Consider the following 18,937-nt stretch of genomic DNA (forward strand, 5'->3'; position numbering starts at 1 on the left):
ACTTTTTATTTGTATTTAAGCCCAATTATCCTGCATTACTTAAGAGCAAGGTTCTTCTGTAATACCTAATTGATTTATATAACAATTTACAAAGATACTACTCCTTGCTGCAACATCGATTATACACAATCATCTGCCATTAAGCAATGACAGTAAGGCAGCTTGAAGAACTAAAAGAATAACAATGAAAACTATAGTATATATATATATTTTTTTTTGTTTGTTTGTTTGTTTGGTTGGTTGTTTTTTTTTCCCTGTGGGAACCAAACTTTTTTTTTTTTATCAAACATTGCTATATATGCAAAGTAAAAACAAGACACTGGTCAAATAAATATCCTTTAATAAAGAAAAAAGGAATCATTTTTAAGCACCAAAACTGTGAGTATGACGTTACATCGCAAGTACAAGAAGGTGAGTTCAGTACTTTGTGTACAGGTTTAAACTTCTGAGTCAAGAAAATAAAAAACCATGATACACAGCAATAAACTTGCATTGCAGAAAAGCCGCAGTAAAGAAAAAAGAGCAAAAGGCAGACAGTTAATTTTTTTTTTTTTTTTTTTTAGTTTTTAGGTATTGCTGGAAATTTTTGCTTAGTTTTTTTACCTTTTTTCTTAAAGATACTTGTTGCTTAATACTTTATACCATTAAGCATTTTTAGGTATAGCAAATTTGCAGTTGTTTACAATAAAATATGCATTTAATATGTCCTTTTGAATATAATGGTGTTAAAGAGCTTCCTTAAAGCCAAGCACAGTGTGCTAGTGTTTGATTCTACCAATAATATTGCACAAAGCTAGTGAATGGCAAACCGGTTCGATTATTTCTTATTCAACAGGCTTAAAAAAAGAAGCTAGTGTCATTAACCTTTACTGATGTCATTCATGCAAGACAATCTGCAGCCATCTATATTTCTTTCATCTTATAATGATGTATTCATAAATATGTAAGACAAAATCCAAAACATATAGCAACTATAGTAATGTGCTGGGACACACGAAGTGTCCCTTATCCCCAATATCTATTCTGTAATTCAGAAATAAAAAAATGCTCCTGAAAGAATCTGAAAGTCAAGCCAGTCTAAGGCAAACTAGTTACTGAACAGGTGACAGTATCTAGAATAAAATCTCTGCAGAGTTTGGACTATACCCACTGAAATAACAATCACCCTTCATACTTTTCCTAAATGGACACACCATTGGTTAACAGCCTTAGGTATCAGATTTAAATAACACTCCACAGTAACATTAAACTCAGCAGAGTAAAATTCATTGCTTGGTCATTTTCCATGTTAGAGGTACATCAGAGTATTCACATTTGAGAATGGAAAGACCTTTTCTGTCAAATTCTGAAGCTCTGTGCCACAGAATATAGCAGACCTGAATAAAAATACGTAAGTGTCAGGTTGCAGACTCACGACAGTCAGAGCTGGGAGTTTTGGATTAATAGTTAAACTGAACAGGAAGTGCAAAGAAATGTATATACAACAACCCATCCCCAAAATACACTGGCATGCCCACCCACCCTCAACCCTGCTAAAAATCCTAATTTTACGTACATGTATTAGGCAGCAATTAAATATAAATTTGTTTTGTAGGAAAAATTTAAATTACAGTATATTTATAGGTTAAAAACAGCCATTGCTGTACTTTTGACAGCATTGATAGCAGTATGTCAATGTGCTTACACCAAAGAGCAATTTGCAGTCTAGCTTAGAATGACCTACTGTCTGTCAGCTCCCGCAGCACTGAAATTATGCAACACGCTCTCCCAGTAAGGTGCTTCTGTTTGCTCCTTTTCTTTGCATTAAGCTTCACTTGTTCTTAACATTAATTCTGTAGTGCTAAACATAACAATGTATTGTCCATGCTTATGGAATCATTACATATATGGATAACTTAATTACATAAGCATTACAATGAAAATCTGATAGACTTGTGAACAAAGTTGATTTACAAATTACACTCTTGAAATTCAGCGCAACAAATGAATAAGGGGAACATTAACCAATACAAGCTTGTTTCCTCTTCTCAATAAGTTGCATCTTCAATAATGCACTTGTCACTAATTTAATATTAGACATTACAGAATATAGTGCTTATGCTCAAAATGATTCTTTTCAAATAATGTGGTGAAGTATGTTGAGTCCTACCCCTGATGCAGCCACAAAAGAACACAATATGTAATTATGCTGATTTGTTTTAAAAGTGTCTGGTGTAGGATGCAGACTATCAGATTTAAAAAATGAAAAATTAGGAGATGCTTAAGGAAGGTAAAAAACCATTCATCTACCTTAGACAGGTTATTTAACTAAGACATGAGAAGAGTAAGAATGTGCACAAACTAAGAATATTGGTCATTTTTTTAAGGATCTGGAAATTCTGTGAATGCAAGGATGAAATTCATGTTGATGCAAACTCTATTTCTGAGGAAAAACTTCCTGTTTACCTTACATTTTGGTTATGTAAACAGAAATTCAGTATTTCCTGTTCCCACTCATTCAAGATTTTTCAGTCCTCATTTACACAATAAACATTATGCACTCCAACTCTTTATCTCACTGGATCAGTTATACGATACTACAACAGCTTTAACTTGAAGCAAGAAAGCAAGTTTCTAAAGATCAAAAAAGGCTGAAAACTGACACACTGCTTTAAGATAAATGACTAACAACAGACAAAGGCAGCCACCACAATGACGTTCTCTTTCTGTGCATATGTTTAACTGTTGTTTTTTTTTCCTGTCATGATGCTTGCTACGATTTCTCAAGGTCCAACATATTCATCAGAAATTTTCTTAGCTATGGAGGAACCAAATTTCATGTAGGATTGTCCTAATATCTCCAAGTTTCTTGTGGAAATACTTCCCCCATTTGCTGCTCCAGCCATCCCACTGCAGAACTTCACATTGCAGAGAAAAATGGGAAGTTTTATGCATTAACTGTACTCTACATATGCACAATTTTTATATCACAATGGAGACTTATGTGAAACTGTGACATCTAGGGACTCATGGAAGCTTAAAATCAAGCATTTGGGGTTTTAGCAGTATGTGGGGGGAAAAAACATTTACTTTCCACACGGAAGATGGCAGTTCTGAACTGATACAAACTGCTCTGCTCAGCATAACAACTTCTATTTGTGTGCACATAAAACACTTGCTACTATGAGAAATCCGTTTCTATAAACTAAGCTATTACAGGAATCTACGATTTCAACGAAATATAGAACAGATTAAGGACAGTAATTTTGTATTTTTTTCTCATCATGCACACATTTTCAAGGCAAAGTTGACAGATCACATGGCAAATAAATCTGAAGATCGTAGTACAGTAAAGCATTGAGCTATTTAGATATATCACAACACAATGGTAAACTGTAGACACAAACACTGTGCAAAGGAACCATTGCACCTGTATCATAAAATTACACTATTTTCTCTTGACTTGGAATTTTGCTGGTGTCCCATATCCATACTGTAAGGAATAAAAATGCAGGCTGGAAAACAGGAGAAAATTGACATAAAAGTTGCTCAATCACCACTAATTAACATAGCACAAAGATTCAGATGAACTATGTAATTTGAAGTACCATTCTACATCATAGTTCTGCTTTGTGCTATGGCCAAAAAAATATTTGATTAACTCAGTTTTAAGTGCGGTATGACTGGAAGTGTAGACAAACGTAGAGCAAAAACACGTCACAGGTTACAGTACAGGCAATGTCAGATGATAATGATGAATTTTGAAATCACTAATACTGCTGCATGAGCATGGTATTAGATGGTGTGCTTATAAGATGTCTAACTCTTTAGTTCAGAGAAGCAGTTTACGAAAAATATACCTTGTGGTTTTAGGTCCTTAGAAAGCCAGTATCAAGCATTTTATAGAGCTGATCTTCTCAGGAGAGAAGCATACAGACCTGGCAACGAATACATACAGCAAAATCAATACATCTCTGGAATAATGCTGCTCATAGGTGCTTTGAAAATGAATGTTTGCTAACTATAAATAAGGCAACAAGGTTAAGAAAATGCCTGTCAATAGCAAGGGTAAAGTGGCATCCATTTGAGATGTTTGATAGAGCTTTAATTTCAGGACAGCCACAGCATAACAGCTGAAGCGTCCAACATCTGAGGTTCCTGTAGGTTATATAGTCTGTTGCTAAGGTAAGTACTCCTGCTCCTGTTTAAAAAAGTAAATGGCAAGACATGAAATCTCCTGTTATAAACATTGACACAGTATATGTTCCGTTATGTGACAGCAGCAATGCATAATTCCACTTTAAAAAAATCATTCACATAGTAGTTTGTCCTTCACAAAAGGAAAAGTGAATGGAACACACTACACAAAGGACAGGGATTGTGTACTTCTCAAACACAGTGTATGTCATGCTAGTAAAAATACAATGCTAGTAAAAACTTAAGCTTCCTTAAAAATTTTAATGGGCTTTTTTATTTTAATATCACATGGAGTTTCTAGATGGTCCAATACTATCTCTCTCTGTACTGGCATACCTCTTACTATTGTGATATTTATTGTAAGTGTAGCTGCCTGCAGCCATTAGCCATGAAGTCTATGATTACTACTAAGAACTTACTGCAGAGGAAATTATAACTCTCCTTTGAAAAAAAACAACAGTCATGATCAAAAGGAAGCTGTTTTTTCAGAAAACAGGCTTTTGGGTATGAAATACAAATATTTTTTGCAGCCACTAAAGAGAATAATAAAAAACAGCAAGAGAAGCAACTGAAGTATTAGTATGTTTAAGTGCTTTGATCTTTTTTTTTTAAAGAAGGCTGCTTACAGTATTCAAACAAAGCCATTTTAAACCAAAAAGAAAAATAATTTTAAGTATGAAATTACAAAATATTGCTTCTTATAGTAAATGATAAAGTATAACTAACTTGGTTTCCCATAGCTAAATATTATTTTAAGAAAGCATGAAAATGTCTACTTTAAAAAGGTTTAATACTACAAATGACCTTCTAAAAAGGTGCTGCAGTATGTCTTGCTGAATTGTACCATACTGGAAACAAATACGTTCTTGAATATGTACTGAATTCAACTCTTACTTCTCATTATGTTGTAGCCACATGTTATTTTTCATCCTGACACACAGTTCTTCAAACTAAGAAGAAAAAAATCTTGGTTGCACAACACTGAATTTCAGCTACAGTAGCGCAACTAGAAATTCTGTTCTTTCTGTAACATCACACTGCTACATAGCAAGCTTCTCTGCAAGGAGCTATTTAATTGGTTTTCAAGCAGATGATATATTCAGTGCAGTGAAGGGTGGATTTTATAGCTGTTGTTTCAGCCAAATCCCAAAGTTAGTTAAATGCAAGTATTCTCTCAACTCAAAATACTCCCTTCACTTAACTGGCCACACATTAGTAACACAAATATGAAAAGTGCTTATGAATTGGGCATTCTTGGTTATATGAAATGCATGTCTAAACAACTTAGCTTTCTACTCAAACCAGAATTTTGGAACAAATAAAGAAAAAAGTGATCTGAAAAGTAACATTTCAGGTCATTTTTTCCAGGTGCTAATCTTTTGCCAAAGAAATGCTATTTCTTTGCCAAAAAAACCTCCTGGGGAATTGATGGTCAAAATTGCTGGCTCTCAATATTCAGAAATGAAGAGGAAAAGTAATCTTCAACTGGGGTTTCTTTTCTCACTCCAGTGGCTGTAAGTCACCTGTTTGGAGGAAAAAAAAAAAAAAAAGGAACATCTGAAAAGCTAAACAGCTTCACAAATCCTCTCTGATCAATGTATTAGGCAATTCCAACATGCAGTACTAAGGTATGTCTTTAAAAGCCTCAGTTCTCTTTGCTCCTAGGCCTAATGACACTTTAGCACAACATATGACTGGGTCTTTTTTTTCTTTTGGTATTGTTGGCAGCGAACACACATCTGAGCTTGGAGAGGCCCTGAATTAGAGCAGAAGGGAGAACAAAAGCCACTTCTTCACCCAGTTACTTTGTCCACTGCTCCCAGGAATGTGGGCTTTGAATTACTCAGAGTCCTCCAAATGTACTACTGTGATCTTCAAGAGCTATAAAAGCTTGGGAGACTTTTGATAACCAAGATTCTGTGCTATTGTATGGAAGCCACTACATCTTTATAATGGTTGTTCAGCTGTACTTCAGATACATGGAATGCCTCAACACTATTGTACGTGGCTTAGAGTGTCCATAAGGAAGGAAGTGCTCTTAAAGAAAAGGTAGTAACATAGCTACACAGAAGTTAACTCGTACAGCAGCTAATAAAAGAGATGACTAGATCTCCTGTAAGAACTAATTACTATTATTTTATCTTCAAACCTCAATAATTAAGGAAATGACTTCAGTACTTTGTTAATACTCTTTCCTCTACTGCATGTGAACTAAGACACTTTTTGGCATTTGATAAACATAAATCATATCAAATTTAGCTTTTATTCTTAAGGCAAATAATTGCATTACATTTAGCCTACAACGATGTGTACATAGTAAATGAAGTTTGTAACAAAGGTGCCGATGTACTTTTATATAACTTCTTTGATCCTAAAATTTCTATGCAGCTATTTTTGGATATGCAGAGCTTAACCTAGAAATTAGTAGATCAATCTTTTCTTTTTTAAATAAAGCATGGTATTAAACTGGGAACAGCACTAACTGATAATAGTAAGAAACATTATTCTACAACAGATTTCTGTTAGATTTTATTCCTGTGTAATAAATTCTGGGTGACCACTCATCTATGTGAAAAGTTTTCATTCAGCTGAATTTCACAAGGGCTTTGTTTCAACTTGCTGGCCTATCAGATTATTTCACATAATTCCATAGCATGAATTTAAAGTCTCATCTCATGAAAACAGGATATTTTTCATAATGAAATAAGATACTGGTAAGAGAGCAGATCCCAGATGCATGGAAAACTCCAAGGAGCAAGCACAAAGAACAGTGACACTGCACCCTGCTTTAGGTCCAACTATTTACTGGGACTTCAGCGTGTGGCAGGAGTACATCCTTAAAAAGGGAAAAGATCTTAGCTGTAAACTGGCAAGATAATTCATATTCAGGTCAGTACTCCTTTAAAAAGGAGACAAGCACTGGGCCCTACAGATACTGCATGGCTGTGATTTTCAACCTACACTTTGAACTGCTTTTAAAGGGCTGTGAAAGACAGCAGAGAAAAGTGTGTATTTATATCGTACAGCAATGTGTGCATAAAACTCCTAAGAGGACACAGTTCCAATGGAAGATTGTTATGGGGTCTACCAGTAAGATTTAAAAAAAGAAAAAGTAAATTTGCTTACGAGTTCTATACTGTTAAAGAGTATTCTTGCTAGGTTATCTAGGAAATGAAGAGGGAATAATTACATTGAGAAACCACATCAATTCCAAGGCAAGTTTCTTATAGCTATGACTTCATTTCTAAAGGGCTGTGAGAACGGGAGTTTTCAATATGCAAACTAATAGAGAACTTTGAGTTTCAGCACAAGTTTAGTACATCTATCTGCACTCCTTAACTCCAAAAATACATGGTCTGTTCTGAAAGTAGTAGGACTGGCTTTTTCCTGGGCGAACAGGCAGATGAGAGGCGGTCTGTGCACGCAGGATCGGTGGAGGGGGATATTGGGAACACTGGGAAAAATCGGCAGTCAGCTGTTGGCCGTTGAAGAGAGCAGGTCGCTTGTACTGTGAACACCTGTCGGAACGCCTCCTCACGGAGAATCATGGAGCGTTTACTGGAGCAGCGATACACGACCAAATCTTGTGTAAAGCTTGGTAAAACGGGCAAAGAGACTCGTGACACGATTAAGGAGGCCTACGGTGATGCTGCCATGGGTAGATCGGGTGTTTTTGAGTGGCACAAGCTGTTCCGAGAAGGTAGGGAAAGAGTGGAAGACGACGACCGCTCCAGACGCCCTTCGACCAGCAAGACCAACGAAAATGTGTCACAAGTGAAAAATTTACTGAACCATGATTGCAGGATGAGTATCAGAATGATTGCTGATGACTTGAGCATTCCTCAAACCCAAGTTTTTGAGATGGTGAAAGAAAACTTAGCCATGAGGAAAGTGTGCACGAAGTTTGTGCCGCAAGTGTTGTCAGAGGAGCAAAAGGCCAACCGGAAAGTGATCTGCCAGGAGCTTCTTCATCATGTGAATGAGAAGCCTGACTTTTTGGACAATGTAGTGACCAGTGATGAGACGTGGGTGTTTGAATACGACCCAGAGAGTAAGCGGCAGAGCACAGAATAGCACACCCCTGCTTCCTCACGCCCCAAGAAAGCATGAATGAGCAAATCCAAGCAAAAGTCCATGCTCATTTGCTTTTTTGATCGACATGGAGTCATCCCCAAAGAGTTTGTACCAGCCGGACAAACAGTTAATGCAGTTTTTTACGTGGAAGTCCTCACAAGACTGCAAAAACGCATTGCTCGTGTCCGCCCAGCCATCGTCAACAATTGGCGGCTGCACCATGACACGGCACCAAGCCACACAGCGTTACACGTTGTGGAGTATCTTGCCCAGCACAAGGTGGCAACACTGCCTCAGCCCCCCTACAGCCCCGGCTTGGCCCTGCCAGACTTTTTTCTAATCCCGAGAACAAAATCAATGCTCAAGGGGAAGCGTCACGCATTGGTAGAGGTGCTTCAAGAGGCCGTGACAAGGGAGCTAAACAGCATTCTGGTTCAGGTGTTCCTGGAAGCGTACAAAAACTGGAAAACTCGTTGGCAGCAGTGTGTAGAAGGGTGCTACTTTGAAAAATTCTAATAGTTTGTTCTATTCTCATGAATAATTTTATTTTTTTTTAAATGAGTCCTACTACTTTCAGAACAGACCATGTACTAGTATGTTTCGTATAGTAGGAACACACCATGGTTAAACAGTAGGTATTGGCCACACTACTGATTTGCTATTTCATGAGAAAATAAAAGCAACATTCATTTTACTTTTTAAAAATCTTAAATAGAATTATTTGAAAATGGCATACCAATGAACAATTTGAGACAGTATTACACAATTGGAACAATATTCAGCAGATGATGAGTTACATCACCATCACTTCTTAAATAGCTGTACCAATAGCCACACTACAGCTACAGTAAAAAATAACCAGTATAGAATTGCCTGACTGAAAGCATCCAAAAAGGTTATCTTCTTCCTACTGCTGGCTGTGTTGCAAGGATTGTAAATATTTATCTGCCATACTCCTCAATTTCTGAACAGATTTTTAAATTCTTTAGAGATTGTCACACCTCTCTTTTCTCCAGATTTTAAATACTCACAAATAAGTTTAGTGGGACCTTTCATTCAGACTTAAGCTTATCTGCACACCAGTAGCAGAAAAGAATCACCAGAGAAGGACAGTGCTGTTGTAATCAAGAATTAAGGCTGATACAACCTTAAATTTGAAACCTCCTTTCTTGCCAATCTCTATTTTGTTCTGAAATCACTAACTTCATCTGCAGAAGTCTAATATCTATACTTTCAGGCACTGTAGTTTCATATAAAGAAAGTTCACGGGATTTGTATGAGTAGCTGAAGTATAAATTGTACATTTACTGTTTATAGTTTAGAAATTCAATTAAGTCAGAGTGTTCACAAATTGAAACCAGGCTATCAAAGAGTCAGTCACACAGGATAACCAATGAGATTTCAGTGTGTCCAGCAGTCAAATCTAATCATCCTTGATTTGGAGCTATTCAGTCTGAACACTACATTTTCACAAGGCCAAAGGTAATTAGAAATAATTATAGGGTATGTCCAAAAGTGACTGTGCTGCTTTGTTACTTAAAAGGATTTTTAAGCTGTTTTATAAGCTGCAAACAGTCCCTTCAAATTTACTAAATAAAATAGAGCTTTTATTTATTTATTATAGGAGCAGTCCTTTTACTATTCAGCAAAAGTATTCAAACAAGAACAGGACTAAGATGTTGCCTTATAAAACTTTTTCTTAATAGAAACCTTAATTCTTTTGAAAAGTCAGTGATACTAAATTCATATGTGCATGTTTTGTCATGTTGTACATCAGACAGTTTAGTCACATTCATACTATGTCCCCTAGATTGCATAACCTGAGGCTTAGCAGCTATTGTTATAAAAAATGTTGAATAGATTTTTTTTAAACGTAAGTTAATTACAGGTTAATTTTCCCAGTCTGTGCAAGGCAAACTCTCCTCTTCATCCTCTGATTCAGGTGATGCTTCCTTAATTCGTCGCAATGCTTCATGGATGCTCCTTGTCAGAGGGTCAGTATCAGGCAGAATTGTAAAGGATTCTCTCAGAACATCTTTCTGCACTTTCTTCAGTTTCACTCCTTTCCTGATCTGTGCCAAGATGTTATTGCTATCATCTTCATCAGGAAAAGGAGGGAGACTTCTCTGCTCAACTTTTCTTAAGTGAAAGCTCCCACGCTTCAAGGAAGCCAGCACTTCATCCATCGGGGAACTCACTGCAGTAAATCAAAAGACTTTCAGTATGACTTTTACTAAATTTATTCAGTATCCGATTATGTTTCCTATATAACAAAATGTAGCCACATGCAATTCATGTACTAGTCCTATACCATAAAAATACAGGAGACTCTAGTATTATCAATTTTACCATTCTGTAGCTCTGTTTTTGTGTTAGCCTCCAAATCTTCTTTATTACCAGGACAAAATTGGATTATACAGGCAATTATAATCTCTGAAACCATGTAACCTCCTAACAGGACAGCGGTAGAACTTTTTGGACAAGACGGCTTTCCTGTTTGCAGTCCAGAAAATCATAATAGCTGCAGTAAGCCAAATCAAAGTGTGTATTACTTTCCATTTCTTGACTTTGAAACTCAGGTAACAAACATGTATCTTAAGTACTAGATTGTACAGTCACAGGAATGCAAGCAGAGCGGAGAATCTATATCCCCAGCGCTTGCATTTTGTGGATGATATACCTACATAGTAGGTAATATGAATACTACTACATGCCAGTGAGGGAAGCAGTACAGCCAGCTGCAACAGGAACATCTTCCTGCTCTTTTGGATTCAGATATGTCACCTATATAGGCACCGTTACCGAGTGCCTATATAAATTCCTTTCCTTTATAGTTAATGAAGACAGAGAAATAAGAGTTTATTCTTTATCAGAAATCCTTCCTTTATCACCAATTTGAAACTCATTCTCTGCAGAAATAAAGTCAGGCTCTATACAAGAACGAGAGGCAGATTTCTATGTCTCAAAATGTGATACAATAAAGTAAAACAATCCAAACTAGTCAGCATACACTAGCACATAAGAGTGCAGCACACAGATGAATATAGAGCTCTAGTTCTTTTCTTCATATTGTAGAATACACTTTTAAAATCCACTTTGTATTTATGAGTGGACCTTGTCCAGGTGACTAACGGCTCAGACAGTCAGAATAGACATGAGGAAAAGATATGAAGATATAAAGTTTGTAGTTTAAAGGAGAAAGGAAGGATTATAGAACACTCATCTCTTGTAGAGTGACATTTCTGAAGCTCTTTAGAGAGTTGAAACATCTCATGGAATACAGAGCAACAGGTAGTGTACAGCTATGAACATTAATGATACTCTTAAGGGGGAGGATATATTTTAATTTTGTATTTGGTGTTTTATGAGGTATATCAAATTGCACATATATGTTTTATGTAAAATTGAAAGCTAGAATTGGTATCAGAAAAATAAAAAAAATAGGACTACAGAAAAATAAAAACAGAGTACAACAGCAGCAAAATTGATAACGAACTGAAGATACCGTACCTGTGACCTGCAAGTCTCATAAGAACTTAAGAATTCTATAACTATTCAGTTGTTTCAAGGCATTTTAGCCATTTAAGGAGCATTACGGAAGAAACACTTTTGCTTCTGCCTGATAGATGAAAACACCTGTAATTTTGATTTTATATGGATGAGGAGAAATGTTGATTGAGGGATGTCTACTGCAGTTGTAACTGACAAAAACAGAATTTTTAATAGAAATTTATTGCAGTCACATTGCAGCAGTGTGAATCAAGGTCCACCTGAGGTACTTTTTCTCAGCAACTCCTAGGACAATGAATGGTGCAGACACGTGCTTTTGAAGATCCCATCTCCATGTCTCAAATAAAAACTCTAATATTGCAGTTTTCATCTAAACATCATTTTGTTCAAACATGGCTGCTATCTCCCCATTTTAAATATGTGACAAACAGTTAAAAGAAAACTGCACAGAATCATACAGTAAAGCTGTAACAGATCTAACTTAACCCTGTGCTCTATTTACTCACCTCAGTTTCCAATGAAGTTAAGATGCTTCACTGAATTATGACATGTTTAATTCTCAATTGTAGTTAAGTTTGTACATTCTTATTCAGCTCTCAAGTTGATGTCACGATTTGTGGATTTTTGTATGAAAATTTGAAGAAACCTTGAAGAAAACATTCTCAAGGTTTCCTATGTCCCAAGACAAATATTCATCTTATTAGATCATAAATTATGTAAAATTCTGTTATTAAAAAAACACTGAACCTTCAGGTTAAGCATATACTATTTGCATTTTTAAGCTGTAAACAAGGTATGAAAAGATTCTTTTAGGCATGTTTAGCTCCATTTTCGAGCTAGGCTGACATGGTGCATCACATAATCAGATTTGTAAGTGTTTTCTGTTTAACCGAACATGTATACATTATGCTGTCATGAGGGTCCTAACATTTGTTTTGAGTTGCCAATGTTCTTCAGCCCATCAATAAGTATAACTAAATCACAGCATACACTTTTCTATATGGAAATTCAAAAGAGGAATTGATATATATTACATATAAATACACAAAAATGAAAACGTTACCTCTCCTTCTCTGTAAACCCTCTAGATCACCTGTCTTCTTAAGTTTCTTCTTGGCACTGACTAGCTGACTGCTGTCAAACAGATGTGCTGTTGGGACACTGGAAGAGTGCTGGACTCCCTTCTCTTCACTTTGACGTTTAACAAAGCTGTCACTTTTCTCTAAGGATTTGGTGGCATCTTCCTTTGATGGCAAGGGTGGAGGCGGAGGTGGAGGAGGTGGAGGCAAAGGGGGTGGAAGTGGTACTACAGTAACAGTCTCTGTTTGAAACTCATTACTGATGAGTGGAGAAGCAGTAACATGAGGCAGTTCAGAGGTAACACCATTGGGAGGTAACGAGACATCTTGAAGTTGTTCTAAGCTTGTGGATTCCTGCACTTGCAAAGGCTGAACTGCACTTTCCAATTCCACCTCTTCACTTTTATCTTGGGTTTGTATGGTTGCTGGCAAAGATTGAGGCTGATCTACAGAGGACACTGAACTGGCTGCACATTTTCTTCTTGCATGAGCCAGTCGTAGTCTGGTTGATTTAAGTATTACTTGCCCAGGGTACCGCTAGAGTGAATAAGATACTTACAATTAGATAAGTACACGCAAGCACAGCATTTTAGGTATTAAATACTTGTCATTAGGGTTTACCTTTCTGACAAGTAGAATTTGTCTATTATTTTCATTCATTTTGCTCTAAAAATAAAAACAAAGCAAATATATCCTTACCTTTATGCAAATACGATCCACTTTTCTTATTTCTATTTCATATTTTCATATTTCTAGTTAAGCCATAATTTACATGCAGATAGGTCTAATCAGAGATACACATGAGTTTAAAATTAAGATTTCACTAATAATCTGACTGTACGTTCAAAATTGTTTTTTCTGAAAACAAAAATTCAGAATTCCATTTTGAATTCTCTTGCATCTCTTCTCTAACTCTGGTCAATGGCTCTCTCTGCAACAAACTCCTCTCTGAACTAATATGCTGGCTGTAAATGTGAATTACACTGCTTAAAAAGTTACCTCTTAAAAATACCAAACATTTTTAGAATTTCCAAAGTGGTTTTAATTTAGTTCCTAAATTTGGTGTGTCTGTCTCCTCAAACAAGTTTTTTTTGTTGTTGTTGTTTTTTTTAATGCAAAAGTAAAAACTGCTTCTAAAAGACAGGTCTAAAACATTTTTAAAAATTGTGACAAGCCTAAAGCAAGAGAGATTGTATCAAGATAAACATACTCATGTAAGAAGTCAGTTCACTAACAAGAAACCATTAAGATAAGTAAACTTGCCTCAATTTACTGAGTCTATGCAATTCAAAAGCCTTGCAAAAAATAGGGATATGAAGAGTATACTGACAAGCAAGACAGCTTTCCAGTAAAGAAACTTCTATCTCGTAACTAACTTAGTCTTCACCAATTAACACAGAATCAATACAGCCTCAATTTTCCTGCACTTCAGCTCCTTTCCTTACTTTCTCTCCTTCATTCCATCTTCTATTGATTTTCTGATACCAACATCATAATAGGAAGGGACAGGTACTGGCAGGTGTTTTAACAATCAGTGGTAGTGGGGCTATGTCAGATGACAATGCTCCTTGTAGGAAGTATCTTTTGGATCATATTTCTTTTCTAAAAGTTTGCTAAATGTCTTGACATACGTGACAGACAACAGAAGCTTATTATGGTACTGATAATGCAATGACCAGAGAGATTTGCTACCACCTGTACCGTATTTTGTTGTAAATTTTCCAAAGAATAGGTAAGTGAACAATGAAAGAAAATACCTAGTAGTATAGTATAGTCCTGGAATGAGTAAAAACTTGTTTTGCAGAAGAAAAACGTGTAAAAGAAGAACAACAATTCTTCTTTTACCTGCTTAAATGTGCGAAGTCTGTCCAGTGTTTTCTGTCGTTCCTGACTAACCCAGGAGCTCTTTCTTTCCTCTTCATCTTGCAGTTGTTCTCGCTTCTGAGAAAATATATGGAAAATAACCGTTACATGCAATGCTATGTTTAGCATCATAAAAATACTGCATGAAAATAACTCTTCTACTAGTTTTAATGAATTACTTAACAATGTATTTCTCCAATAAATACATTTCTGAACCTCAAAACTGTGCCTTTGTTTTCCCCTTGAAAAATAGTATAAATTTCGTATTTTATAACCTCAGTGAAATACAAAACTCAATAAAGAAAGATTTCAGTCTGAATTTGGAATACTTGACTGGAACTTTATTTAATTATTAATCCAGCTTGATTTTCAGTAATCTTATTTAAATAAACATTTGAAGCTCTTCCTTGCAGCTAAGACAGTAGTATTTTTTCTTGTTTGGAGATCTTACTGCAGTGGAAACACATGTGGATCCACCTCCTTTAACTAGTCATTCTTTTTCATAAAATTTCAGCAAAGTTACTAATTCTTTGAAGAAAATGCTACAGTCAAACTTATTGAAAATAAATTGAAAAATGGACACTAGTTATCGGATGGCAAAAGTTGCTGTATGCATAAGTACAAGAATTACCAGAAGAATGATGAGGCATAGAACAAATAACTACAAAAGAAAAACCAGAGCATTAACATGAGCCTTAATTCTTAAAAGGCTTATAGCATTAAGTGAGTAAAAGCTCATAAATGTCATTAACATTCAGATTATCAGCTTCATGAACTTTTATTCTCATTCAACCAACATAAAAGTAGTGTCTGCCTGCCTGTTGTTTTCAGAAATCAGCTAGTTTCCTGGTGTCCTTTACAAAGAGCCAACTCCTGTGATTTTGAAGGAGATACATATGGATGCATTAGGGAAAAGAAGAGGAGGACGTGTGAAAAATGGTAAGGACAGGAAACAAAAAGGAGAAGCACGTGGTGAAAGAAAGTAACAGAAATGGAGCAAATAAATTAACAGAGAAGTACAAAGAAAAGATTATAACAAGAAGAAAGAATAGTTCTCCTACCACCACACCTGCATTTTTCATATGCAATCCAGTCAAATTTTTCCTGAAGCAGTCTCAAACCTGAGGGAGGAGCAGGTGGGCCATGTGTGTGTTCTGTTTGTTTTAGCAATCACAGTGAAATTGCAACGTTTATTTGGTTTCAGGCTTGGACACCTCCAAGGTTATCTTTTCAAAATTTTTCATGAAAAAAGTGGCTGAAAATTTATTTTATGTAACATTGGATATTTTAATTTAAATTATTTACAGAACAAAAAAGACAAAAAATAGCTTAAATGTTTTGTATATAATGCAAGTTGGCAAATCCATGAAATAACAAAAAAGCCCTGTAATATTTGAGAGACAAGAAAGTCATTTACATTTGTCAAGTCTTAAATATGAGTGATAAATAGACTGCAATCCACATAGCAAAATCCTTTGCATTGTAAGAACTGAAAATGTATATTTCTAAGTTCCTGAAGAGTATGCCAGTACATATGGTCTTTTACAAGTAGCCTTTTTATAAAATAAATTATACAGCTGACTTCCTGGACAAATGTATCAATGTTAAAAATGTATAAGGATGAAACAGAATCCCTTTCACTAATCTAAATGAAGCCTGAACTAAGAAGACTTGGATTTCAATGCATCTTTGTCAGTGATGTTTATTAAATATTGATACTGTATCAGCTCCAAAGACCTAGCCCAGAGTTTGAATACTCTTTAAAATAAAGTCTATTATGTACAGCACAACAGTCAGACTAGGCAGCCTACTCTTGTGATGAGACTGCAGAGAACCATGGAGCATACAGCTAGAACTGTATTACACAACACAATCCAATTGCTTTCTTTTGTAGTGAAAAGAGGAAGAGCAAGCTTATTACCTTGCAAGAATAAATGTGGATGGTTTCTTTACTCATTTCAGCATACCTCATGCTGTACTCAGAGATGTCCAGAATCTTCTATGTGCACATCATAACAAATTTTGCATGCAGCTTTAAGTCTAACAGTAATCACTTGGACTGTGAACCTCGTATTATTGAACTTTTTTACTTGATTGGACTGAATGACATCTTAACACAGGCATACATTCTTACTTACCAGCACAATATGATATAAAAATCCATTATCTGAAGTTCAAGGATACGCACCATCTTTTTAAAACAGCTATCACTTTGAATACTAATGATTGTATAATAAAGAATGCAAGCTATTAACTTTAAGGCTAAGCTGAAAAGCAGAAAACTTGAACTTACTAGCTGAACATTATGGTGCATTTTGTACTCCTCCTCACTCTGGTGATGCTGCTGGATCTTTTCATTATGCTTTGCAATACAAATCTCCTGTAGAGACATCAAATATTATCTATAAAGTATGAATTTTAATTACTAATTTTCAATTCATAATGTAATATTTCACAAACAGTGCTAAGAATTAGAAAAATAAAAATTAAGCCCATTTCAGACAACCTAATTTAACCAAGGTGATTTAACTTCCAAATAAAACCATAAAATGGAAACAAAGCAAGAGGAAAAAAACATAACAAACATAACTTTTAGCTGTCAAAAGAATATACAAGTAACACCTGCTTGAAAAGTCTCTTCTACAAGCAGGTAAGTGGCAAGAAATACTGATTTGTCAGGTACTTCATAAAAGCCTTGTGTAGCTCCATGCATGGATATAGATAATTATTATGTATTACGTATGTTTATACAAGTAGGTAGCTTCCATTTACAAGTGTGAGCTTATCTTTTGCATTTGTAATATGAAAGCACAAACGTTAATAAAGTTGTTACAATTTTATGCAAACACAGTTTACTTGTTATACCAAGTTTGTGGCTATAGTATCTGTTTTAGAAACAAGTATTTATTACATTGCCTGAAAATAAGAACAGATTAAAAGAAAAGGGGACATGTTACAGTAGATAACAAGAAGAAGCATGACACTCAAACTTAAGGTATATTATATAAAAAGACCTGATTTAACCATCTGTTGCAAAGAATAAGCATGGGGCATACCCTTCGAGTACAGAAGTGATGGACAACTTCATAGGACAATTCTGAGGGACAGGACATCCCTTGTAGGCCATGAAATTGGAGCCAGTACTGGCACCAGACAGAACTAGAACAAGGTCAGATGTGTAGTTGGAAACAAGACTCATGGCTGTATAAGAGGGGCCACTACTAGGAAACAGTTTGGAGTGTGACTGTGACTGGAAGAACCTATGGGGCATCCCAGGATGCATCAGCTTGACTGAGTGGCTGGAGCCAGACAGGCACTTCACAGTCACACATTACTCGGAGCAGCTGATCAAATATCAGCCATCAAGCAAGATTCTGCAGTCGTGGCAGAAAGACACAAAATCACAGAGGGAAGGGATAAAAATGCCCTGTTTTAGACACTGGGAACTGCAGAAATAAGCCTACTTTCTCCTAAATACTGACTATGTGACCACGTTCACATTTGTAAGAAGGTAGCCAGGGTTCCTGCATAGGCAAGAAATACCATGTTGTTTTGAACATATGTCTATCAATTTCACTGCCATACACATGCAATGCTCTGACAACAGCACTAGTTTCTGAGGAAATACTGTCCCAACTTCAGAGTATATGTATATATACATATAACTAAATGCTGATGGGTTTTATGCTTGCTTGTGTATTTTTTTTGTTTGTTTGTTCGTTTTTCCTCCCTGGTTTCAATTAATATCATCTCAAAGGATAATCCATTAAAGTTGTAACTACAGAATTACATTCTACCTAATTTTTGCATTTCAAAGACACAGTAATAGCTTAAGAATATTATTAGAGAATCTAACTTTTTGTAAAACTTGTACTGATTTTCCTGTACACTTTATTCTCTATGCATTCATTTTGATTAAAAGAATATTATGAAATAATTAAGATTGTATGTTCTGTTTATGTGGTTTTTTTTTTTGTTGTTGTTGTTTTGTTGTTGGGTTTTTGATATGCTAGCAAGACTAAAGTATACAAACTACAAGAATATTTACTCTCATAAATTGGGATCAAACTTTTCTGAAATATTCTGTTTAGCATTAATATTTAAATATTTCTGAATAAGAGCAATAAAGAAATATATTTTAAGCATTTAAAGAAAGATCATAAACTGGACAAAAACATGTTTGGTGCTGACTTTTTACTAATAAAGAATGACCTACTTTAATTTAATTAGGTCTC

The 18,937-nt window shown here is 35.5% G+C and overlaps 1 protein-coding gene across 2 annotated transcripts in view; it reads right to left on the bottom strand.

The window, feature by feature from the left end:
- Window positions 1-4,700: 4,700 nt before the first annotated feature.
- JMY (junction mediating and regulatory protein, p53 cofactor) overlaps window positions 4,701-18,937 on the bottom strand; it is a 69,394-nt gene continuing 55,157 nt past the window's right edge. The window contains exons 7-11 of one of the 2 annotated variants that reach the window (XM_032205636.1): window positions 16,996-17,082; window positions 14,685-14,780; window positions 12,824-13,376; window positions 10,137-10,447; window positions 4,701-5,699 (exon numbers count right to left, since the gene is read on the bottom strand). In XM_032205636.1, coding sequence (XP_032061527.1) covers window positions 10,140-10,447; window positions 12,824-13,376; window positions 14,685-14,780; window positions 16,996-17,082 — 1,044 coding nt within the window. In that variant the 3' untranslated portion in view covers window positions 4,701-5,699; window positions 10,137-10,139. Of the gene's footprint in view, window positions 5,700-8,599; window positions 10,448-12,823; window positions 13,377-14,684; window positions 14,781-16,995; window positions 17,083-18,937 lie in introns of those variants that run through there. The other variant, XM_032205635.1, reaches the window with a different exon arrangement.

This window comes from Aythya fuligula, chromosome Z (genome assembly GCF_009819795.1).
Source record: "Aythya fuligula isolate bAytFul2 chromosome Z, bAytFul2.pri, whole genome shotgun sequence".
In the NCBI taxonomy this organism is placed as follows: Eukaryota; Metazoa; Chordata; class Aves; order Anseriformes; family Anatidae; genus Aythya; species Aythya fuligula.